This window comes from Saimiri boliviensis, chromosome 10 (genome assembly GCF_048565385.1).
Source record: "Saimiri boliviensis isolate mSaiBol1 chromosome 10, mSaiBol1.pri, whole genome shotgun sequence".
Classification (NCBI taxonomy): domain Eukaryota; kingdom Metazoa; phylum Chordata; class Mammalia; order Primates; family Cebidae; genus Saimiri; species Saimiri boliviensis.
The window spans coordinates 82,401,253-82,427,387 of NC_133458.1; the positions used below are offsets into that span (position 1 = coordinate 82,401,253).

Below are 26,135 nucleotides of genomic sequence, written 5' to 3' on the forward strand. Positions count from 1 at the left end.
AAGTGAGAGAAAGAATAATGATAACTATTAAAATGTAACCTTGTACCTGAGTTCTTGGCTAATGTAACAAGAGAAATAAATAAGAAGTTTAAATATTAGAAATAAATTAGTTTAAATAATAGAAAATAAGAAATTTATCCTCCTTTTTAAACATAAACATATAAAATCAGTACTAATTGAGTTTAGTAGGTGGTTGGGTAAGAAAAAAATCAACTCACAAAACAATATGAGCTTTCCTATGTAAAGAGAATAATCAATTATAAAATTTAATGTTCTAAAAATTTCCATTCACAAAATTAGGCAGCTTTGAAAACACTGCCAATAACTAGTTATAAAATATAAAAAATCATAATCACAATAGCCCAAACAAAACAAAAACCCATAAAATTATAAGAATGAAGTATAGAAAGGTGTCACGTAAAGCACTGATATTGCCAAATTAAAACACATAAATCACCAATAAAAATTAGTAATTGCACCTCAACACAAGTAACCTAACCTATAGTTTTGGCTATACAAAAATAATGAATCACAAAAAGCGACACTAATGTTAAATCTTACTCATTTAGCATTTTAATATCTAATGTTATTAGTATTCTTACACTGAATTTTTGTTGACTGATAAAACAAATATTATGTTAATTTTGGTCCAGATTTACACTAAAGAAGTAATGAGTTCATACAGTGTTTGAGACTGCCATATTCTTTGACTATAGCTGTAATTTACTCCACTGTAATAATTTACAAAGGATTAATTTTCACTGATATCAAGTACATGTGGGTCTCTGAGGAATAACCACATTGTCTTTCACAATCGCTGAACTAACAGCAACAGTGTAAAAGTGAACAACCCACCCGGGGCCTGTTGGAGGGTGGGAGTTGGAGGAGGGAAAACACCAGGAAGAACAGAATCAATGTTTGTCTTAATACTTAAGTGATGGAATGTTCTGTACAGCAAACCACCAAGGCACACATTTACCATGTAACAAACCTGCCCATCTACCCTCGACCTTAAAATAAAATTTGTAAGTTAAAATTTAAAAAGTACTATGTGGAAAAAAAATAAAGATGTGATTTTACAAAAAAAAAAAAATTCATCCCAAATAATATCAGTGATCAAAAGTCCTATTTTATTTTTTCAAAGAAAGGACGCCTGTGGCTACAGAAATTAGAAGAGTTTGTAAATGATAAACCTCCTAATCTAGGTTAGACATAATCTGTTACTTTCATGTACGAAGAACATTCAGGGAACATAGGGCTTCTAATGGAAGAAAGAGAAACCAGAAGATAAATAACAAAGCCAAAGAAATACCTTGACAAGAAAGCTGAACTTCGGCCAGAATATAAAACAATGGACTTATTAGTGGTATGAGGTAGAAAAAGGAGGATGACAGTAAAATAATCATCCATACCGGTTCCAAGTTGTAGGCCAGATGGAAAAATTTGTTCCTAATAACACACCACCTCAGTAGAATTCTGTAATGAACAAAATTAAGAAAAAGCCAAATATGTTGCTATAACAGTTTATGATAATTATGGAAACAGAAAGCAAAGTTATTAAGACTATGGTATAAGATGAGTAGAAGAGGAGTATAGTAACAGAAGCAAATGATCCAAACAACAGAAAATTTTTATGTGATTAAATGCATAATAAACTTTTTCAGTCTTATAGGTCTGTTTCAAGCAAGAAATATTGGTACATACTGCTTCGATTATAGCTAAATCATAAAAGTCAAAGCATGAGCCAAAGATTCAAAATTTTATCAATCCATCCAATTTTAACTATTACCACACCATTTTCAGGGTAAAATGACATTGCTCTCTCTTGCCACATCATACATCATGCTCACCCTTTCTCTCATCTAACCTAATTAGCTCACTTTCAGTCCTCTGAATTTGTTAACATGTCCTCTGTCACAAGACCCTCATGTTATGTTGCCTCCACTCTAGAATGATCTCTCATACCTTCAGATTGCTGCTTGGATGCAAAAATTGCTATTCATTCTATTCCTCTGCCTCAAGAAAGTCTTTGATCTCCTACCTAGGTCAAATACATCCATCTCAGGCTCTCATTACATCTCTCCTTTTTAGCATACCTCTGTCCCAGTTTTATGTGCTTAGATGGAAAAGATGCCATTCATTCCATTCCTCCTCCTCAAGAAAGTGTTTGATCTCCTGCCTTGGTCAAATCCATCCATCTTAGGCTCTCGCTGTCTCTCTCCTTTTTAGTACATCTCTGTCCCAATTTTATGTGTGATTCTCTTCCTGCCTGAAGCTTCATGCCACAATACCAGATACCATGTCACATAATCTGTTTTTGCTCAGAATCGCATCCTGAATAGGTGCCATGTTAACCAAACTAGGGGAGCTCTCAATACATATTTTATTGTCAAAGGAAGGGGAGCTAAGCAAGCTTTGTACAGATTTTGAACAAGTAAAGGAACAGAACCTTGGTTTCTGGAACTACTTGTTGCTAAGTTTCTCCCACTTTTTCAGAATGCAACTTGATTCTCTTTTTCTGTAATAAGTTTACATTTCATCTCCCTTCCTCTCACCTTTTCCTTTCCTCATTGGTATCCAGTTACAATGATCAGAAAAGACATTTCTGTTTAGGGGTTCCAACCCTTCTGATATGTCACAATTCCAACTCTCAGGACCCATTCTTTGCTGGTTGGTGCTCTAGCTTCACAAGAATGAGGAAGTACACAAATAACTACTGCATTTTAAGAAAAAATAAAAACTTGCTCCCATTCTACCTTAGATCATCTCAGATTCCATCCAGAGCATGCCTGTCACACCGAAGAAAATCCATTGTCTTGACCAAACTCTTGATAGGAGGTACGTGTAAACAATAACACTATGATATTAAAAATAGTACACATTTTATAATTTTTTGTTAATGGAAATAGATGACATTTTGCTTTTTAAAGCAAGATTTCACAGTTTGTTTCTTTAATGGTGCAATACTGGGTATTTCCCAGGCAGGAGGAAGTAAGAAAAAGGAGAACAAAGGCATCTCTAAATAAAGACTCCAGAAAATCTTTACTTATATGACAGAATCCATGCTAAGCTACAAGGCTGGCTAGGAAATGTTATCCCAAATAAAAATTGAGTTCCCATAGAGAAGATAAAGAGAAGAACCCAGCAGATTGTATCTCGAGTTTTACTTAATTCTCAAAACAGAATTAAACAATAAAAGGGAAAATTCCATTCCTCTGTTCTATACAATCCATTCCAAAATTGAGAAATGGATTTCCAAAGGGCAAGAGTCAACTTTATAACAATGACCCCACTGTCTCCTTCTGCTAACTTGCAAGAATTGGAAGCATTTCTGGAATGTTCTCTTTCCCTTTTGAATACTAAGTAGCACATTTATTTATAGCAAGTAATGAGTAATTAGTGTCTATATCCTATTTTAAAAATTAGGTCCAGAAGAGTATCACCTGGAAAGTATTCCTAGAAGTTTGGGCTTTAAAGATGATGAAGTTTCCTTCTGTAGACTGAATATTTTTGTCCCCCGAAATCCCTATGTTGAAACTTCATGCTCAATGTGATAGTTTTCAGAGGTAGGGCCTGTTGGAGGTGATTAGGTTATAAGGACACAGCCATTATTACTAGGATTAGTGCCTTTACATAAATGATCCCAGAGAGCTCCCACGCCCTTCCACTATGTGACGACACAGTGAGAAGATGACCATGTATGAATCAGGAAGGAGGCCCTCACTAGACACAGCTCTGCCAGCCTCTTAAACCTGCCAGCCTCCACAACTGTGAAGAACAAACTCATGTTGTTTATAAAACCACCAAGTCTATGGTATTGTTCTAGCAGCCTACAAAGACTAAAAAAAATTGACACCACAAAGTGGGGGGTTCTGTAACAAAACCTAAAAAAGTGGAAGAGACTTCAGAACTGGATAATGGGTAGAGACTGAGTTTTGAGGTGTATACAAGAAAAAACGTACATTGCTATGAACAGACCATTAGCGGCAATTTTAGAAAGAAAAGAAGAAAACTAGAAAGCTTTAGTTTTCTTACAAAATAACTAAGTGTTCCTGAATACAATGTTGATAATAAGGAAGGAAAAAGTCATTCAATGAAGAATCACACAGAAATTAGAAACATATTATTAGAAACTGGAGGAAAGGTGATTGTTGTTATAAAGTGGCTGCCCCATGTACAGCTCAAGTGGGCTGAAATGTTACCAGCGCTGTGGTGGAAGCTCACTTTGGAGTACAAAGTCAACACATTTCGGCAGTGGGGTACAGAGTACAGAGGTATCAAGGCTTCCTCCACCTAGATTTTTCTTTTTTGAGACAGGATCTCACTTTATCCACTAGGCTGGAGCGCAGTGGCACTATCTCAGCTCAATGCAGCCTCAACCTCCTGGGTTTCAAGTGATTCTCCTGCCTCGGCCCCCCCAGATAACTGTAACTACAGGCTGCACCATCACGCCCGGCTAATCTTTGTATTTTTTGTAGAGGCAGAGTATCACTATGTTGCTCAGGCTGGTCGCAAACTCCTGAGCTCAAGTGATTCGCCCACCTGGGCCTCCCAAAGTGCAGGTATGAGTGAGTCACTGTGCCCAGCCACCACCTAACTTTGAAAGGACATCAGGCAGAGCTTCAGGCTTGGGATCTCACCCTTGGAGAGTTACAGTATAGGATCCAAGCCAGTAGGGCAAAGCCTCGGCAGTGAACCACCACAGAGGAAGGGCTACTGCAAATATCTCCCATTAGGGCAATGCCTAGAGGAGCTGTAGTGGCTGGGAATACCTAGAGCCTAGAGGAACAAGCTCCTGCCTGGCAAAGCTATAGGGGTAGGACTCTCAGCCCCAGGGGCCTAGAGAAAAGAACATGGAATGAAAGAGCGATCTTGAGCCTTAAGATCTAATGACATCTGTTTTAGGTTTTGGACTTAATTAGGACTGCTTACTCCTTTATTTCTTTTCTACTACTCTCTTTCAGAGTGGCAATGTTCATTGTATGCCTGTAATGTCATTGTATTTTAGAAACATATAACATGTTTGTTTCACAGGTTCCCAGCTAGAGAACAATTTGCCTCAGGAGACCTTGACTACAGTAAGGAAGACAGGATCTAAACAAATGAGTCTTACCCATAAAATGAAGAAAGCATACATAGAATTCTTTCATTGCAAGAAAAAAGAATTAAGAATGACTCAGGACTTTGTAAAGGGAAAATAATACTCACAAAAGTAAAATTAGAGAAGCGTATGTTTTAATGAGGTAAAAAAGAGGTAGAACGTAGCAAAAGAGATAGAGTAAATTATTTCTTCATATGAAACTAACATCTATAGGTTTTATAACACCACTGACCCTTGAACCACATAAGCTTGAACTGCATGGGTTTACTTATGTGCAAATTTTTAAAAAGGAAATTTACTGAAAAATTATTTGGAGATTTGCAACAATTTGTAAAAATTGGCAAATAGTGTAGCTTAGAAATACCGAAAAAAATAAATAGTCAGGTATGTTATGAATGCACAAAATATATGTAGATGCTAGTTTCTTTAATCTTTTACTACCATAAAATATACATAAATCTACTGTAAAGTTAACATTTGGCTGGGTTTGTTGGTTCAGGCCTGAAGTCTCGGGACTAAGAGGATGAGGTGGGAGGATTACTTGAGCTCGAGTTTGAGACTAGTCTGGAAAACATAGTGAGACCACCTTTCTACCAAAAATACAAAAATTAGTCAGGCATAGTGGTGTGTGTCTGTAGTTCCAGCTACCTGGGAGACTGAGGTGGAAGAATCACTTGAGCCTGGGAAGTCAAGGCACTTGAGGTCAGGCGTTCAAGACCAGCCTGGTCAACATAGCAAAACCCCATCTCTACTCTTTGGGCATGGTGGTGCATGACTGTGGTCCCACATACTTGGAAGGCTGAGGCATGAGAGTTGCTTGATCCCAGAAGGCAGAGGTTGCAATGAGCTAAGATTGCACCACTGCACTCCAGCCTGGGTGACCAAGTAAGGGTCTGTCACACAGAAAAAAAAGGGGGGTTAATATTTATCAAAACTCAATGCAAATAACCACTTCCAGCCAGTAAACACCACCACTTGCAGTCAAGCAAGTGCAAACCAATTTAGAGCATTAAACTGTAACTGCATAAAATTAAGTGTGATACATTCTGTACTAATGTAATAATTTCATAGCCACCTCCTGCTGCTATTTCAGTGGACTCAAATGTTGCAAATGTCTGCTTAAAACACTGCATGATGCTAACCAACTCCACATGAGCAGTTCATCTCTCCATTAAAATGTGTTATGGTAAAAAGTGATCTCTCATGGTTCTTAAGTGTTTTTTTATCACATTTAGTGTAATACTATAAACCTTGGACAACACCATGGGAGCTATACAAAGTACCAGTGAAGATTCTGGAAGTGTTCTCAAAACGTGAAGAAAAGTCATGGCATTACTAAACAAAAAAGCTGACGTGATTGATATGTACACAGATTTAGGTCTGCAGCTGAAATCTTCCATTTCAGAGGATTCATCTTGAAAAGAAACGGATGAGGTACACTTACCGTATTAACAAATACAGTATTGTAAATGTATTTTCTCTTCCTTATGATTTTCTTAATAACCTCTTTTCCCTAGGTTACTTTATTGTAGGAATACAGTATATAATACATACAGCAGGGGTCTGAACCCCTAGGCCCCACAGACCATTATCAGTCCATAGCCTGTTAAAATCTAATGATAAATATAATGCACTTATGAAAACCTAATGAAAAATGTGATACACTTGAATAATCCTGAAACCATCCTCCCACTGACCCCAGTGTGGGGAAAAATTGTCTTTCATGAAGCTGATCTCTTGTGCCAAAAAGGTTGGGGATGACTGGCATACAGGATATGTATTAATCAATTATGTTATTGGTAATGCAAGGTTCTTTGAACTCACTGCACCATGGACTACAATATAGTCAACCATGGTGACCCCTGTGACCCACTCGTACATCTCCAGATGGCCTCCTGGAGCCAGAAAGTCTAAGGTAACAGAAACACCACAAAAGGAGAAGAAGTGCCTGATTAACTGACCTTGCAACATTCCACATTGATCTTGCCTCAACTGATAAGTCAACCTTGTGACACTGGACCCTATGGCCTGATTAACCAACTTGTGACATTTTACTACTGTTCCTACCTCAACTGATAGGTCAAACTTTTGACAATGGACCCTGTGACACCCCACTCCCCAGCATGCAAAAAGCCACCCTAAACTGTAATTTTCCATGACCTACCCTCAACCTATAAAATCAGTTCCTATTCTACTATCCTCTACTGACTCTATTTTCAGACTCAGCCCACTTGCACCCGAGTGAATAAACAGTCTTGTTGCTCACACAAAGCCTGTTTAGGTAGTCTCGTCATTCAGATCATGCTTAACAGGTAAGTAAGTACCTTAGTAGTCAAGTTTTTGGGGAGTCAAAAGTTTTACACACATTTGACTGCATGAGGGTCAGTGCCCTTAACCCAATGTTGTTCAAGGGGATAATAATCAATAATCAAGAACACTTCCTTAAGATTCAACAGGTAAGTAAAAACAAAAAAAATTATATGACAAAAATGACCTGAGGATATGGGCAATCTTCACATTTCTAAGGCTTGCTTTTGTAAATTATAACTGAATCACAAGATCATGTACAAATTTATTAACCATCAAAATCCTGGAAATGCTCTTAAGAAGTACACACAACTAAACCTAATCATAAAGCAAAGTCAGTGTGGAAAGATTTAGGTGAATATTAAAATTTTTTTCCTAAAAATACAGAAAAATTTTATGTTATGATCACCTATTCATATATTTGTTTTGTTGTCTGAATTTTTATATCATGTTTCCTTAAAGTGGAACACACTATATTAAACTCATAAATAAATAACACTAGGCACTCTTGGCCACTATCTCAAAGCCCTATTATTCCAGTATGCCTGGAGGAAGCAATGGGGAAGGATGAATGATTTTCTAACTTTTGAAGTTCATGTTTCATCAATTGTTACTTGCTCTTTGAATTGCTCACAACAAAAGAGAAAAATCTTACAAAGGCTTTTAAAACAGGAATAATCTAAAATGCACAGCAGAAGGTTTTAATAAATCTAAGCAAGTACAGTGTCAAGCAAAATGTTAACATATACCTTTGTGAAGACCTCTGCTTGACTGGTCCTTGAACGTTTTGCGGTTAGGTAAGACTTTATTATATAAACTGTATATTGAGCCTTTATGCCTCGTAATTATGTTAAGTGTTTTTTTGTGAAAGTTTCTTCAGCTTATTTGGACTTTTGCTTCCTCAGCTGGCAGCAATTAGACCCAAAGACCACCAGAAATAATTCTTCAATTCCTTTTGGGATACACGAGCTTATTATGAACACTTAAAGAAACGTACAGAAACATTACATTCTGATAAAACAAGGCAGGGGGAAGGTTATTCTTTTCCAGTAAAAAATTTTCTTCATAAATGATTCAAAAGACAAAAAAGGAATAATTCTACCAACATATGCAACTTTACCTGAAATCAGAGCCACCCTATGCCTAATTTTGAACTTTGAAAGTAACAGCTCACATAAATTACTGACTACTTCTTGCCCAGTCAGTACATTCATCTAACAAAGCAATTTCAATTATGAGCAACCACAAACATGTGGGGCTTCAGCTATTAATCTCCCATGAAAAACTATTTCCACAACTATTTTTAACTTGTATATAGCAGTGATTATCTGTTTATCTCTGAAGCATGAAAATTCTTATGGTGCCCTTTATTATGCATTTATGTGCTATTTTCCCTTCTATGCCCCAGGCAAATGGAAGATTCACATCTTCTGCACAGGAACAAAAGTAAGAAAGTGTATTGCTTGCTTTACAATTGGCTTCTATTCTATCTCTCTAACTCTTACATTATTGGGACTACTTCTCAACAGCTTTTCGATTTTCCCTTCTTAAATAAAAAGTGCAATTATGTAATAGTTGAAGTCAACTAATGTGGAAGAGTAGATGAAATGGAAAATTAAGTTCATAATTCACTTTGGCCATGTAAGTATAAAATTATTACATATTTTACTACAAATTAGAAATTTGATATTGTGAAAGCATCAATATCCATTCAAGATATTTAAAGGTAGGTATGAACTAAGATTTCTTGCATGCTTGTTTTGCAGTTTGTAAATTAACTCATTTAATACACTTAATAACCATGAGATATGAACATTGTTTGAGTTGACAGACAGATCCAAGATAGCCGAATACGAACAGCTCAGGAGTGCAGTTGCCAGCAAGAACACAGAGGGTAAGTGATTACCGTATTTCCAAAAGAGTTTTTGCTGCCTACAGACCTGGCGATTTCCAGATGGAAAAGTGCCACGAGTCTCCAGCGTGGCTGCCTCAGCCGGCACAACAGATCTCTGCACAAAAATTCACACAAATCTGGCACCTGGAATGCCTGGGAGAGAGAATCACCCATTCAACTGACAAAAAAGGGGCTGAAACAGAGATCCAGGTCATCTGGCTCAGCAGATCCCACTCCACAACAAAGACCAGCAATCTGAAACGTTCTGGATTGAGAGTTTCACAGCAAGCACAGCTGGCCCTGGGACGGTCTAGCTCTGTGGGGTGAAGGACGTCTGCCATTACCAAGGCAGTGTGCCATTACAGAGACAATCTGCCATTACTGAGGCAGACCGCCATTACTGAGGCAGACCGCCATTACTGAGGCAGTGTTAACAAGACCTCTATTAACAAAACCACAAGGAAGTTCACAGAGCAGCTGGGCAGAGCCCATGGCAGCTCAGCAATGCTTTTGCTAGCAGACTGCGACTAGGTTATCTCCTTGCTGGGCAGGGCAGCTCTGACAAAAGGCAACAGCACATCAAGAACTTATAAATAAGGCCCCACCTTTCCAGGACAGAGCACCTGGAAAAAATGGTGGTTATGAGTTCTGCTGCAGCAGACTTAAACATACCTGACTAGCAGCTCTGAACAGAACAATGGAGCTCATAGCTAAGAATTTGAGCTCCTACAAGGGACAGATTGTCTCTTCAAGCAGCTCCCTGATCCCCATATATCCAAAGAGACACCTCATTAAGGAGAGCTCAGGGTGACATCTGGTGGATGTCCCTATGGTACAAAGATAACAGAAGAAGAAACTGGCAGCAACCTTTACTTTTCTGCAGCCACCACAGGTAATCCCCAGGCAAGCAGGGTCTGGAGTGGACCTCCAGCAGTCCTACAGCAGAGGGGCCTGACTGTTAGAAGGAAAACTAAATAACAACAAAAAAAAAATAACTTCATCATCAACAAAAAGAATGTCTGATCAGAGACCGCATCTGAAAGTCACCAACTACAAAGACCACAGGTAGATAAATCCACAAAGATGGGAAGAAACCAGTGCAAAAAAGATGAAAACACCCAAAACCAGAATGCCTCTCCTTCTCCAAGGGATCACAACACCTCACCAGCAAGGGAACAAGGTTGGACGGGGAATGAGTCTGATGAATTGACACAAACAGGCTTCAGAAGGTTGGTAGTAACAAACTTCTCTGAGCTAAAAGATTATGTTCTAACCCAATGAAACTAGCGCAAGAAACTAGGAAACTTGAGAAAAGGTTTGATGAAATGCTAACGAGAATAAACAGCTTAGAGAAGACTACAAATGAACGGATGGAATTGAAAAACACAACACAAGAACTTTGCAAAGCATACATGAGTTTCAATAGCTGAATTGACTAGGCAGAAGAAAGAATATCAGAGACTGAAGACCAACTCAATGAAATAAAAGGAGAAGGCAAGATTAGAGAAAAAACAGTAAAAAGAAATGAACAAAGCCTCCAAGAGATACGGGATTATGTGAAAAGACCTAAGCTACATTTGATAGGTGTACCTGAATGTGACAGAGAGAATGAATCCAAGCTTGAAAACACTCTTCAGGATATTATCCAGAAGAACTTCCCCAACCCAGCAAGGCAGGCCAATTTTCAAGTCCAGGAAATACAGAGAATACCACAAAGATATTCCTCACCAAGAGCAACCCCAAGGCATATGGTCGTCAGATTCACCAGGGTTGAAATGAAAGAAAAAAGCCAACGGCAGCCAGAGAGAAAGGTTGGGTTACTCACAAAGGGAAGCTGATCAGACTCACAGCGGACCTCTCAGCAGAAACCCTACAAGCCAGAAGACAGTGGGGTCAATATTCAATCAATATCCATAAAGAAAACAACTCTCTTTTTTTTTTTTGTTTTTTTGAGACGGAGTTTCACTCTTGTTACCCAGGCTGGAGTGCAATGGCGCGATCTTGGCTCACCGCAACCTCCGCCTCCTGGGTTCAAGTAATTCTCCTGCCTCAGCCTCCTGAATAGCTGGGATTACAGGCACGCGCCACCATGCCCAGCTAATTTTTTGTATTTTTAGTAGAGATGGGGTTTCACCATGTTGACCAGGATGGTCTCAATCTCTCGACCTCGTGATGCATCCGCCTCAGCCTCCCAAAGTGCTGGGATTACAGGCTTGAGCCACCGTGCCTGGCTATGAAAACAACTTTCAACCTAGAATTTCATATCCAGCCAAACTAAGCTTCGTAAGTGAAGAAGAAATAAAATCATATACTAAAAAGCAATTGCTCAGAGATTTCATTACCAACAGGCCTACCTTACAAGAGCTCCTGAAAGAAGCACTCAACAAAGAAAGGAACAACCAGTACAAGCCACACCAAACATACCAAATGGTAAAGAGCATCGACACAATGAAGAAACTGTATCAACTAATGGGCAAAACAACCAGCTAGCATCAAAATGGCAGGAACAAATTCACACACAGTAATATTAACTCTAAATGTAAATGGGCTAAATGTCCCAATCAAAAGACATAGACTGGCAAATTGTATAAAAAGTCAAAACTCATAGGCATGCTGTATCCAGGAAACCCATCCCACGTGCAAGGATACACATAGTCTCAAAATAAAGGGATGGAGGAAGATTTACCAAGCAGACGTTTCAATCCTAGTCTCTGATAAAATAGACTTTAAAACAACAGAGATCAAAAGAGACAAAGAAGGGCATTACATGATAGTAAAAGGATCAATGCAACAGGAAGAGCTAACAAACCTAAGAATATATGCACCCAATACAGAAGCACCTGGGTACATAAAGCAAATTCTTAATGACTTACAGAGACTTAAACTCCCACACAATAATAGTGGGAGACTTTAACACTCCACTGTCAGTATAAGACACATCAATGAGACAGAAAATTAACAAGGATATCCAGGACTGGAACTCAGATCTGGACCAAGCAAACCTAATAGACATTTACAGAACTCTCCACCCCAAATCCACTACATTCTCCTCAGCACCACATCACACTTAATATAAAACAGACCACCTAATTGGAAAAAATCACTCCTCAGCAAAAGCAAAAGAATGGAAATCATAACAAACAGTCTCTTAGACCAGAGTGCAATCAAATTAGAACTCAGGATTAAGAAATTAACTCAGAACCACACAACTTCATGGAAACTGGACAACTGGCTCTTGAATGTTGACTGGATAAACAACAAAAGGAAGGCAGAAATAAAGCTGTTCTTCAAAACCAACAAGAAGGAAGACACAACGTACCACAATCTCCGGGACATATTTAAAGCAGTGTCTAGAGGAAAATTTATAGCAATAAAAGCCCACATGAGAAGCAAGGAAAGATCTTAAATTGACATCCTATCACCAAAATTGAAAGAGCTAGAGGAGCAGGATAAAAAAAAAAAACTCAAAACCTAGCAGAAGACAAGAAATAACTAAGATCAGAGCAGAACCGAAAGAGATAGAGACACAAAAAACCCTTCAAAAAATAAATAAATACAGGAGCTGGTTTTCTGAAAAGATTAACAAAACAGACCGCTAATCAGATTAATAAAAAGAAAAGGGAGAAGAATGAAATAGATGCAATAAAAAATGAAAAAGGGGATATCACCACCGATTCCACAGAAATACAAACTACCATCAAAGATTACTACAAACAACTCTATGCACATAAACCAGTAAACCTGGAAGAAATGGATAAATTCCTGGACAAGTGCACCCTCCCAAGCCTAAACCAGGAAGAAGTCAGAACCCTGAATAGACAAATAACAAGGGCTGAAGTTGAGGTATCAATTAATAGCCTACCAACCAAAAAAGCCCAGGTCCAGATGGGTTCACAGCTGAATTCTACCAGACATACAAGAAGGAGCTGGGATCACTCCTTCTGAAACTATTAGGAACAATACAAAAAGAGGGAATCCTTCCCAAATCATTTTATGAGACCAACATCATCCTGATACCAAAACCCAGCAGAGACTCAACAAAAAAAGAAAACTTCAGGTCAATATCCATGATGGACATTGATGCAAAAATCTTCCATAAAATACTGGCAATCCGACTGCAACAGCACATCAAAAGGCTTATCCACCATGATCAAGTAGGCTTCATCCTGGGGACGCAAGACTGGTTCAACATACTCAAGTCAATAAACGTAATTCACCACATAAACAGAACCAAAGATAAAAACCACATGATCATCTCACTAGATGCAGAGAAGGCCTTTGACAAAATTCAACAGCCCTTTATGCTGAAACCTCTGAATAAACTAGGTATCGACAGAAGGTACCTCAAAATAATTAAAGCTATATACAACAACCCACAGCCAGTATCATACTGAATGGGCAAAAACTGGAAGCATTCACTATGAAATCTGGCATTAGACAAGGAAGCCCTCTCTCATCACTCCTATTCAATATAGCATTGGAAATTCTAGCCAGAGCAGTCAGGCAAAAAAAAAAAAAAAAAAAAAAAAAAAAAAAAAAAAAAGAAAAAGAAAAAGAAAAAGAAATAAAGGGAATTCAATTAGGAAAGAAGGAAGTCAAATTATCTCTATTTGCAGATGACATGATTATATATTTAGAAGACCCCATTGTCATTGTTTCAGCCCCAAATCTCCTGAAACTGATAAGCAACTTCAGCAAAGTCTCAGGATACAAAATCAATGTACAAAAATCACAAGCATTTCTATACACCAATAACTGACTTAAAGAGAGCCAAATCAAGAACAGACTGCTATTTACAATTGCTACAAAGAGAATAAAATACATAGGAATGCAACCAAACAAGGATGTAAAGGACCTCTTCAAGGAGAACTACAAACCACTGCTCAAGGAAATAAGAGAGGACATAAACAGATGGAAAAACATTCCATGCTCATGGTTAGGAAGAATCAATATTGTGAAAATGGCCATAGTGCCCAATTTTAGATTCAGTGCTATCTCCGTGAGGCTACCTATGATCCTCTTCACAGAACTGGAAAATAACCACCTTAAACTTCATATGGAACCAAAAGAGAGCCCACATAGCCAAGTCTATTCTAAGCAAAAAGAACAAAGCTGGAGGCATTACTCTACCTGACTTCAAACTATACTACAAGGCTACAGTAATCAAAACAGCATAGTACTCGTACTGAAACAGAGATATAGACCAATGGAACAGAACAGAAGCATCAAAGGCAATGCCACACATCTGCCACCATCTGATCTTTGACAAGCCTGACAAAAACAAGCAATGGGGACAGGATTCTCTGTTTAATAAATGGCATTGGGAAAACTGGCTAGCCATCTGCAGAAAGCAGAAACTGGACCCCTTCCTGATACCTTACACTAAAATTAACTCCAGATGGATTAAAGACTTAAACATAAGACCAAAGATCATAAAAACCCAAGAAGAAAACCTAGGCAAAACCATTCAGGACATAGGCATAGGCAAGGTCTTCATGACTAAAACACCAAAAGCATTGGCAACAAAAGCCAAAATAGACAACTGGGATCTAATAAAACTCCAGAGCTTCTGCACAGTAAAAGAAACAATAATTAGAGATAACTAGCAACCAACAGAATGGGAAAAAATTTTTTGCAATCTACCCATCTGAAAAAGGGCTAATATCCTGAATCTACAAAGAACTAAAACAGATTTCCAAGAAAACAACAAACAAACCCATCCAAAAGGGGGCAATGGATATGAAGAGACAGTTTTCAAAAGAAGACATACATGAAGCCAACAAACCTATGAAAAAATGCTCATCATCACTGGTCATTAGAGAAATGCAAATCAAAATCACACTGAGATACCATCTCATGCCAGTTAGAATGGCAGTCATTAAACATCTGGAGACAACAGATGCTGGAGAAGATGTGGAAAAATAGGAACACTTTTACATTGTTGGTGGGAGTGTAAATTAGTTCAAACATTGTGGAAGACAGAGTGGTGATTCATCAAGGACCTAGAAATAGAAATTCCATTTGACCCAGCAATCCCATTACTGGGTATATACCCAAAGGATTATAAATCGTTCTATTATAAAGACACATGCACATGTTTGTTCATTGTGGCACTATTTACAATAGCAAAGACTTGGAACCAACCCAAATGCCCATTGATGAGAGACTCAACAAGGAAAATGTGGCACATATACACCATGGAATACTATGCAGCCATAAAAAACGATGTTTGTGTCCTTTAAAGGGACATGTATGAATATGGAAACCATCATTCTCAGCAAACTGACACGAGAACAGAAAATCAAACACTGCATGTTCTCAAAGGCAAGTGTTGAACAATGAGAATACATGGACACAGGGAGGGGAGCATCACACATTGGGGTCTCTTGGGGAGTACGATGAGATGGACAGTGGCGGGGGGGGTAGGTGGGGGAGGGATAACACGGGGAGAAATACCAGATACAGGTGATGAGGATTAAGGCAGCAAACTACATTGCCATGTATGTACCTATGCAACAGTCCTGCATATTCTGCACGTGTACCCTAGAACCTAAAGTGCAATAAAACATATTAAAATATATATATATATTAAAATTGAAAAAAAACTGTTTGAGTTTTGCAAATGAGGAAAATAAACTTCACAAAGATTAAGTATCTCATCCAAGTTTAAACAAGTGATGGTCCTGGGTATTAAACTCATTTCCATCTGGATTCAGAAAAATACTCTTTTTGTGACAACGCTCTAACCTTTTCGAAGGTCAAGGAGGAGCTAATTACAACCTAGACTGACTTCAAATATTTAGATCCCGAAACAGAGTTACAATACAAATTACTGCAAACAATTGTTTAATATCACACATTCTTAAGGAACTCATAGTTACTGTTGGGCACAAACATCTTTATTTCCATAGTATCTTTTAGAACTGTTTCCATTATATTAAATACGTGGATATAAGACCTTCACTAAGAAGATTTCATGAGAAAGAAGATGCCCATTATTTATTGGGGTGAGGTGAGAGTAGCAGGTCATTTTTACACATGTACATGCATACACAAACATTTTGTATAAATAGATCTCTTAAAAATAAGGTATGTATCTTCTCAAATTTATATCTAGATTATGGTATCTAAAAGTATTCCCTATATCTGATAGCTTCGAGTTCTATAGACAACAAAATCAAAATCATATTTCAGAAAGAACTGAGATGCTCAATTCTAGTAACCTTTTTGATGTGATTTACTGTGATCTAAGGGCTCAATCTTTGTGTTGCCAGAAATTCATATGTTGAAATCCTAAGCCCCCTAGAAGTAGGGCCTTTGGGAGGTAATTAGGTCATGAGGATAGAGACTTCATGAATGGGATTAGTATGCTGCTTGAAGAAGCTCCAGAAAGCTGCCTTTCTCATATTCCATGTGAGGAATCAGGCAAGAAGCACAGTCAATGAACCAGGATTCAGGTCCTCACCAAACCCTGAATATGCCAGTGCTGGACCTTGAACTTCCCAGCTTCCAGAACTACAAGAAATACATTTCTGTTGGTTATAAGCTACCTAGTATATAGCTTTTAACAGCCCAAAAGACTAAGACACCTCAGGAAAGAAGTAGAATAAACAGATAAATAAGAACATTTCTCTTTGATATATTGTTGTATTTTAAAAATTATTTTCTAAAAAAAATGGGCTCATATACTAACTTTTTAAAAAAATAGTAATAGCAACAAAGAGAGTATTAAAAATTTAACATTCAAAGGAAGGCTGAATTTTAGAGACCACTACACAAAATCTCCTTTTATTAGCCTATGATTAACAATACTATATATTATTTAAACTGGTCTTGTTATTTTGTTCTAAGAAGAGGTTTAACTTTTCTTCCAATGAGACTGATCCTGTACTTTAGCTTTGATTAGAATATCCACTCATTTTTTTCTCTAAGCTTTTCCTACAGAAAACTACCTTGGAAATAAACAACTCTGCACCAGACTTAAAGATAACTGTTACCTTTGCGTTTTTATTTCCACAATGTATGCAGTACACAAACAACCCAAGATGAATTGTATAATAAATGCTTGTAATTATAATTTTATACAAAATATGAGCACTGAGTGTTCATTAAACCAGTAATGCTTCATTAAAACCTAAGAAAATATCCCAGAGGAAAATATTTTACAGCATAAGCTTTATTCTTTTTTGAAGTGACAAGAAATGGATAACATAAATATTAAAACAACAATACGACCTGCATGCTATGAAAGTCAGCAAAGTTAAAAGATCATAAACTATGTCAACCATTTATATGTATATATATCTGACTTATTTCTCCATCTGAAGCCTTTATAGCTATTTATGTGAAAACAAGATAATCATTTCTAAAGAATGTATGCTGTTTACTTACCACCTACAATAATGAACTTTCAGGTAGGACAAATGATTTACAGCTGAAATACCTATAATATTTCCAGAAGCAAATTTGTCTATGCAAAGATAGCACTGGCAAAAGTACTACTCCTCAAAGTAAAGGAAAGAAGCTAAAACTAACTTTTAGTATGGCCTGTGAAATGTAGAGAAGTGGAAATGCCTTCAAAAACTATATACCAAGAATATTTCAAAAGCTTTTAAGTAAACATGAGAGGATATCCAAATTATATTACAAGTCTGTATTTACCTATATTAACCTGTTTCATGTTTTATCTACCATGAGTTCGTAGTGAGCTTAATGGAACTGCAATCCTACACAAGCTCCAAAGCATAAAAACAGAAAAAAAAAAGTAACTTTATGGCTTTGATATACTTTTTTCATTATATAAAATGTCTATATCCTACAAAATTAAAGAATAGTATAATTTTCTTTAAAATTATCTTATAATTTGACCAATGGTAGAGAGTAAGAATGAGTGAAAATATCTAGTAAACATTGTAAGGGGCCCATTTATCTCCTCTACCACTCTTTTTTTTTTTCTTTTTTTTTTGAAACGGAGTTTCAATCTTGTTGCCCAGGCTGGACTGCAATGGCAAAATCTTGGCTCACTGAAACCTCCGCCTCCCAGGTTCAAGCAATTCTCCTGCCTCAGCCTCCCAAGTAGCTGGGATTACAGGTGCCCGCCACCACACCCAGCTAATTTTTCTATTTTTAGTAGAGATGAGTTTTCACCATGTTGGTCAGGCTGGTCTCCAACTCCTGACCTCAAGTGATCCACACACCTTGACCTCCCAAAGTGCTGGGATTACAGGTGTGAGCCACTGCCCCCAGCTGATTTACCCTCTTTATGAGCTCACTTAACATGAGAAAGGCATTAAAACTAATAACTGAGTAAGAGGCAGTGTGGAGTATTTGGAGGAATACAAGGAGGTAGAAACAGCAGTCTACTCAAAGATCTGAGACTTAAGAACACTGTGATCTGGGGTAAATCATTAAGCTTCTTAATTTTCTTTTTTCCTTTGCAAAGCAGAGACAACAAAATCTGACCTGTACATCCCTGAACCTACCTGTTCATGCCAGAATTTGTCTAAGATTTAAATGAAAAGTCTAAGAAATATAATTCTCACATACAGTTTAAGACTCATTCATTTGATCCTGCTGAGGGAAAAAGACAAATTAAAAACCTTTATAGAATGAGTTTTTCATATCTAAATAATATTAACACTGAAATATTAGGTTGGTGAAAACGTTAGTGTGGTTTTTGCCATTAATTTTAAAAACTGCAATTACTTTTGCACCAACCTAATAATTTAAAATAGAAATACTATCCAAAAACCAGAAGCTTTTATCTTTCTCTTTCAACTAGATTATACTTGCCTTCAGGTCCCTTATGCCTGATATTTAGTAAACACAGGAAAAACTGATCAATAAAGGAAGAAAGGAAAAGAAATGTATCTCCTAAATTACCCAGATTGAACTCTGCTACATTATTTGTTAACACCTGCAAGAAACTCATTTAGTAACTCATTTTCAGGTTGAAAGTGAAAAATACCCAATAGCTTTCAAAATGGGATTTCCCCCACACAAGCCCTGTTGCCTGCCTGTTGCCATGTAAGATGTGCCTTTGCTCTTCCTTTGTCTTCCGCCATGATAGTGAGGTCTACCCAGCCATGCAGAACTGTGAGTCCATTAAATGTCTTTCCTTTGTCAATAACCCAGTCTTGGGTATGTCTTTATTAGCAGTATGAGAATGGACTAATACACTCACCTTACCTTTCAAAAAGGCAAAATCTCTGGCCTCAAGGAAAGCATTTCCCTGATGCAGGCCACATGCTTTACTTCTATCCCTTCTATATCCTCTCAGAGATTCACCCTCAAAATCAAATCTCCCATCAATAGCCTGATATAATTATGAGTGGTTATAATACCACTCAGTTTAACTTCCCAATCACAAACACATTCTTTGTTGCATGTCTCTACAAAGCATAGTCTTCTTATTACTAATGTCATTTATGCACTTACTTATCTTTAATAAGTAAAAAGAACTTATTTAACAAAATCAATGAGTTCAAGTAAACAAACTTCCTCTGTTTTAAGAAAAATTTGAAAATAAATGTTTTGCTACTGAAATTAAGCTGTACTCTAAGCTTTTGGAGGAATAAAGCATGTCTGAAATTTTCAGCACCTATCACAAGGTCTTGGCACATACTACAGATTCAAAAAATATTTATTCACAGAATAAAGGCATATTAACAGGTATCCCAAGCATTCTATCATTTGCATTCTGACTTAACAAACCTCCTATAAAATTTGACATTCATCCATATTTTACAAATATTTCCATACCAACTATGTGTCAGGCTTTTTATCCTTTTCATTAATAAAATAATAATTTGGTTCCCACCCTCATTCTTAGAATTTGCAGTATTTCACATTTTCAGTCTTAACAAATTGATGCTGAAATCTATTCCATGAAGTATTTCTCAATCATCTCAAACTAAAATGATCAGTCTCCTTCAGGCCTCAATATTGTCTGTCCCTATTTAAAGACTCATACAGCTATTATTTATAAACATACTTTATCTGTCCCAATGTAATTTCTTGTATAGCATGTTAAAAATACTTGTACATATTAACAAACATGTATACATATTATATGCATACATTAAATAATTTCAGCATAGTTACACATAACTTTGTTTTCCTCTTAAGAGGAAAAGGTATAACTTTATTTTTCTCTTAAAAGTGCAACCTCCAATTTCTCAATAAATCAAAAATCCAACTGTGATATGAACTAGCAACTGCACTACTATTTTTCCAAAGGAAAGGAAATCAGTATTGTTAGAGATCTAGGCCCCCCATGTTTAATGCAGCACTATTCACAACAGCCAATATATGAAAATAACCTAAATGTCCATCAACAGATGAATGGATAAAGAAAATGTGGTACGTATACACAATGAAATACTATTCAGTATTTAACACTGAAATCCTGTCATTTTTCAGAAACATGGATGAACATCAAGAACATTAAGTGAAATAAGTAAAGCACAAAAAAGAAATACTACATGCCGTCACTCACAAGTGAGAGCTTAAAAAAAAATGAGCTGACGTAAGTAGACGGTAGAATTTTGGTTATTAGAAACTGGGAAAGGTAGTGGGCAGGAGAAAACAGGGAAATGGTTAATGGATAGAAAATTACAACTAGATGGGAGAGTGCATTCTATAGCACTTAAATATAAGTGATATTATCCTTGAATGCTAAATTTTGTAGAAATGATATAAGATAATGGCCTTGATTTCCTCCTGTTTCCAATGTGCATTGAACAGACCAAGTCTGTGATAATATTATGGAATGTATTATCGATTATAATTTTTGCATATATTTATAAAGTTAGAAAGGTGGATTTTAAGTGTTCCTAACACAAAGAAATAAATGATTGAGGTGATGGATATGCTAATTACCCTGCTTTTATCTTTACATATTCTATATGTGTACCAAAATATCACTCTGACAAAAATGTACATTATGTACCAACTAAAAATGGAAAAAAAAAAGTATAAAACCCCCAAGAAAACTTAGGAAAAATATGTTTTCTTCTCTGAAAGTACAATTCATATTTTCATTGAATTTATTTTGTCTTTACCAACAACAAAATGCTCATGATCTTACCCAATACATACATGTAGAATGTGATTATAAAGTAAAAGTAGGGTACTATGAATATACATATGGTTTGTTTTACCAAGTCACCATAAGCCAAGTTATTAATGCTTTGGAAGGAACCAGGTTGATTCAGATTCTATGGATCCCAGGAATCTGTATTTTAAAATACTTTTCAGAGGAGCTATGAGTAGCCAGTTTTGGCTCCTCTTGGTCATGTTCATGTGTAACAGATTTGAAACGCTGAAACATTTTCACTCTATCCTGCCACAGCAAGGAAAGACAGACCAAGTCCAGGATAGTATTACAGAATGCACTATCCAGAACAGCGTTATAGAGGGAAAGCACAGGAAACATGCATATATCCTTTTTCTGCCATGACCATTAATTTCTCATTAGGATTTGAGAAATTTTAACACTACATACAACACTATATATAACACTATACATTGAAAACATGGAGGGAATCGAGGCCATTATCTTGTACCATTTCTACAAAATTTAGTATTCAAACATAGTATCACTTATATTTAAAGAAATATTATGTAGGCCGGGCGCGGTGGCTCAAGCCTGTAATCCCAGCACTTTGGGAGGCCGAGACGGGTGGATCACAAGGTCGAGAGATCGAGACCATCCTGGTCAACATGGTGAAACTCCGTCTCTACTAAAAATACAAAAAAATTAGCTGGGCATGGTGGCACGTGCCTGTAATCCCAGCTACTCAGGAGGCTGAGGCAGGAGAATTGCCTGAGCCCAGGAGGCGGACGTTGCGGTGAGCCGAGATCGCGCCATTGCACTCCAGCCTGGGTAACAAGAGCGAAACTCCGTCTCAAAAAAAAAAAAAAGAAAGAAATATTATGTAGCATCCCTCTAAATTAAATTCTGAAGTTAACTAGGAAGTTGATTCATGAAAGTTACAGTTGAGTTCTAACTACATCTATATCATTAATAGAAACTATTAGCCGGGCACAATGACTCACGCCTAGAATCCCAGCACTTTGGGAGGCCAAGGCAGGCAGACTGCCTGAGTTCAGGAATTCACCACCAGCCTGAGCAACAGGGTAAAACCCTGTTCTCTACTAAAATACAAAAAATTAGCCAGGTGTGGCAGCATGTGCCTGTAGTCCCAGCTACTCGGGAGGCGGAGGCAGGAGAAGGGCTTGAACAGAGAAGGAGGTGGCTGGAGTGAGCCAAGATCACGCCACTGTACTCCAGCCTGGGTGACAAAGCAAGAGTCAAAAAAAAAGTAAAGAAAGAAACTATCATTTACATCCTTACAGATACGGCTTATTCTTTAACCTCATTGAGACATTTTGTGTACAATGAAACTGGTATTCCTCACTGGAAATAGTCATAGTATTTTTGTAAAATCATTACTTAACCCTTTTATTCTTATAATTGAAGATTTTAAATGAGCATAATGCCTTTGTAATAATGTTAGATTTATCAAAAACTGTAACTGAATATTTAGGGGAATAGAATGTATTAGTTTTATTTTTCCTCAATATAAGAATAACCAGCAACATTCTTACTTTCTGGTTTTTAAAATTTATTTTAACTATTAAAATATAAAGGTCCCTGTCTTATTAAAAAGGATAGATATCCCCAACATTATCCAAGCAGCTATGCATTGCAGGATATTAAAGATATTCCGGGATAAATCATCATTTTGAGGATGCTAAATGTTAGGAATGAAATTGAAAGAAACCCATGACACTTTGAAAATATGAAGCATGGCTTTTTAATGATGGTTTTCATCTCACATCAAAAACATGATATAAAACAGGAAATCCATGCTATTTTTCTAGTTTTAGAATTTAAAAACACTACCACTGCACAAGAAGAGAAATGAGTAAGAGTTAAGCCTGTCAGTCAGCAACATTTCCTGAATGAACACCATATGCTAAAGAAAATGTGAAAGGTGCCTTTTCTTAGTCCATTTTGTGCTGCTTAACAGAATGCCAGAGACTGGGTGGTTTATAAAGAATAAATTATTTCAGTCCTAGAGGCTGGGAAGTTCAGTATCGAGGTGCCAGCAACTGGCAAGGGTCCTTCTACTGTGTCATCCTATGGCAGGAGGATAAGTGACAAAGTGAGATACCAAACTAGTCCTTTTTATAAGAAACGCACTCCCATGATAATAAATCCAGTCCGGCAAATGGCATTAATCCATTCATAAGGGTAGGACCTTCATGGACTAATCATCTATCATTAGGCTCCACCTCCCAACAATGTGGCATTGAAGATTAAGTTCCCAACACAGGCTTTTTGGAGGACACATTCAACATAGCATGCCTGTTTTGCAGTCACTAATTTAAAAATCAAATAGTTTCTTTGTCAGAATTTTGTTAACACATCAGTAGGATTCACTGGTAGCCCGATAAAATGAGATAATATAGATGAGGTGGGAACAATGTACCTCAATGACTAAATGAGTCAAAGATAATAAATCATTATTCATTAATGTGTTGTCTCTTCCAAGACAGATAATATTTCGAGTAATGACAGACAAAGGAGCTTCAAACTACAAACCATTACCTGAAACCATCAATTTAGCAAAATCTATTCAGTTACCTTGAGAAAGGAGTCTTCTCAGAAAAAGAACTTACTCAAAATTGCCCTCAGTCTCAAAACTGAGATAGTCATGTAAAGGAAATGTAGGTTGTGAAGATTTGTTATTTCTATCAACGGTAAACAAAGGCACTGTGCTCATAGAGAAGTAGAAATACTATCTTGCCTGTTCCTTGCAACAGTCAGAAGATACCACTATAGTTACTACGCCTATCCTAATGATTATATATATTCTTAATTCCAAAAAAATTCATCAAGATGGGTAGAAAACCATTTTAAAATATAGTAAAACATAATAAAATTATCTTATTCCTAGACATTTTGAAGTGTATTTCTTCCATGTTTTCTATTTACATATTTACATTCATGTACATACTTTTGAAATAATACTGTACACATTGTCTGATCTAGTTTGCCATATATTATTTTGTAAGACTCTATTTTAAGAAAACTGTAACATAAAACATGTTCAACATAATTTTTCTAGAAAAATACAAGTAAGTATTGTAGGAAGTTACAACACACTATCACGTCTTGGGTTAAAACTATGTGCAAATTATACATAATAAGGTTACTCCTGACTGAAAACCTAGTATGCAAATAAAAACTCCAAAATTTCATGAAATTAAAATTTCAACCAAGTTGAACAACATATTCTTCAAACATTCAGAAATTCTTCTGAATTTCTTCAGAAGGATTCTCAAGAAATTCAAAATGGCAAAGAACCTATGCTCCATTTCTCCATAAATAATTTTTAAATCACCACAAATAGAGGATGATTATATATAATCAGTGTGAATATGGTAATAAAAGAAAAGATGCTCTGCATTTGAAAAGTGTAATAAAATCTGATGGAAATCTGAGACCATGTAATTTCAGCATTTTATGTGTAAGTAGATAAGTATTTTATAATCAAGATACAACGGGAAATAAATTTAAAATAACATATATGAGATGTTAGTTTGATGTATATTGAATGTGTACAGATAGTATAAAATATACTTTATATGAATTTGTAAGTTATATAAACTTAACTTTAATAGAAAAAAAAAGCAACTTTCCATTTGACCTATAATATATTCAAGAAAACAGTTACTAACCCCAGTGAGGGTTTAAAAATGTTAATACTCGGACTTCTATTGGATGACTATTTCATTTACCTTACTGCGAATCAAAAGTTTTTGTTTCAAGAAATTTAAATATAAACACATTTATTGAACACCCGATAATTTTATTTCTTAAAGCAAAATGGGATACATGTGCAGAACGTGCAGGTTTGTTACAGAGTTATGCTTGTGCCATGGTGGTTTACTGCACCTACTGACCCATCCTCTGAGTTCCCTCTCCCACTTCCAACCCCCCAACAGGCCTGGATGTCTGTTGTTCCCTTCTGTGTGTCCATGTGCTCTCCTTGTTCAACTCCCACTCATGAGGAACACTGGGTAAATTTTAAGGACTCCATTTCCTTCATGAATTATATGTTACATGTGAGGAAATGCTTTTAGAGAAGAGTGTATCATGTATAAATGCTCAGAGTAATAAAATTAAACTTCTGTTATAATGTAAGAGTAAAAAAATGCATCTCCAAGTATTAATTATATAAGTAATCACTGTTAAATTATCATCTTCTTGGACTGATTTCCCAGATAAGAAATTAAAATTACATTAGATTTCCTCTTGCTGTTGATTGTGGAACAAAACATGAGTCTTTTTAATAGCTACCCTTGATTAATGATTTTAAATATTAATTTTATGTTACAGGTGATTCAAACTTGAAAGTTTGACAATTATCAATCTTCAAGATGAGTTATTATTATTTTTTAGACTGAGTGTCACTCTGCCATCGAGTCTAGAGTGCAGTGCCATGATCTCAGCTCACTGTAACCTCTACCCTAATTGCTTGAACTCTAATTGCTTGAACTCTACTGGGTTCAAGCAATTCTTCTGCCTCAGCCTCCTGAGTAGCCAGGACAACAGACATGTGCCATCATACCCAGCTTTTTTTTTTTTTTTTTTTTTTTTGTATTTTTAGTAGAGATAGGGTTTTCTCATGTTGGTCAGGATGGTCTTGAACTACTGACCTCAAATGATCCGCCTGCCTTGGCCTCCCAAAATGCTGGGATTACAGGCATCAGCTACCGTGCCAGGCCTCAAGATGAGTCATTACCTTTGAGTAAATCAGT

The 26,135-nt window shown here is 36.6% G+C and overlaps 1 protein-coding gene across 15 annotated transcripts in view; it reads right to left on the minus strand.

Annotated features, from left to right (window-relative positions):
* CRPPA (CDP-L-ribitol pyrophosphorylase A) overlaps positions 1 to 26,135 on the minus strand; it is a 653,179-nt gene that overhangs the window by 376,753 nt on the left and 250,291 nt on the right. The window contains exon 10 of one of the 15 annotated variants that reach the window (XM_074379560.1): positions 1,413 to 1,476. The exons of 13 other annotated variants lie outside the window; for them this stretch is intronic. In XM_074379560.1, coding sequence (XP_074235661.1) covers positions 1,450 to 1,476 — 27 coding nt within the window. In that variant the 3' untranslated portion in view covers positions 1,413 to 1,449. Of the gene's footprint in view, positions 1 to 1,412; positions 1,477 to 11,127; positions 11,173 to 26,135 lie in introns of all 15 variants that reach the window. One more of the 15 variants, XM_074379562.1, reaches the window with a different exon arrangement.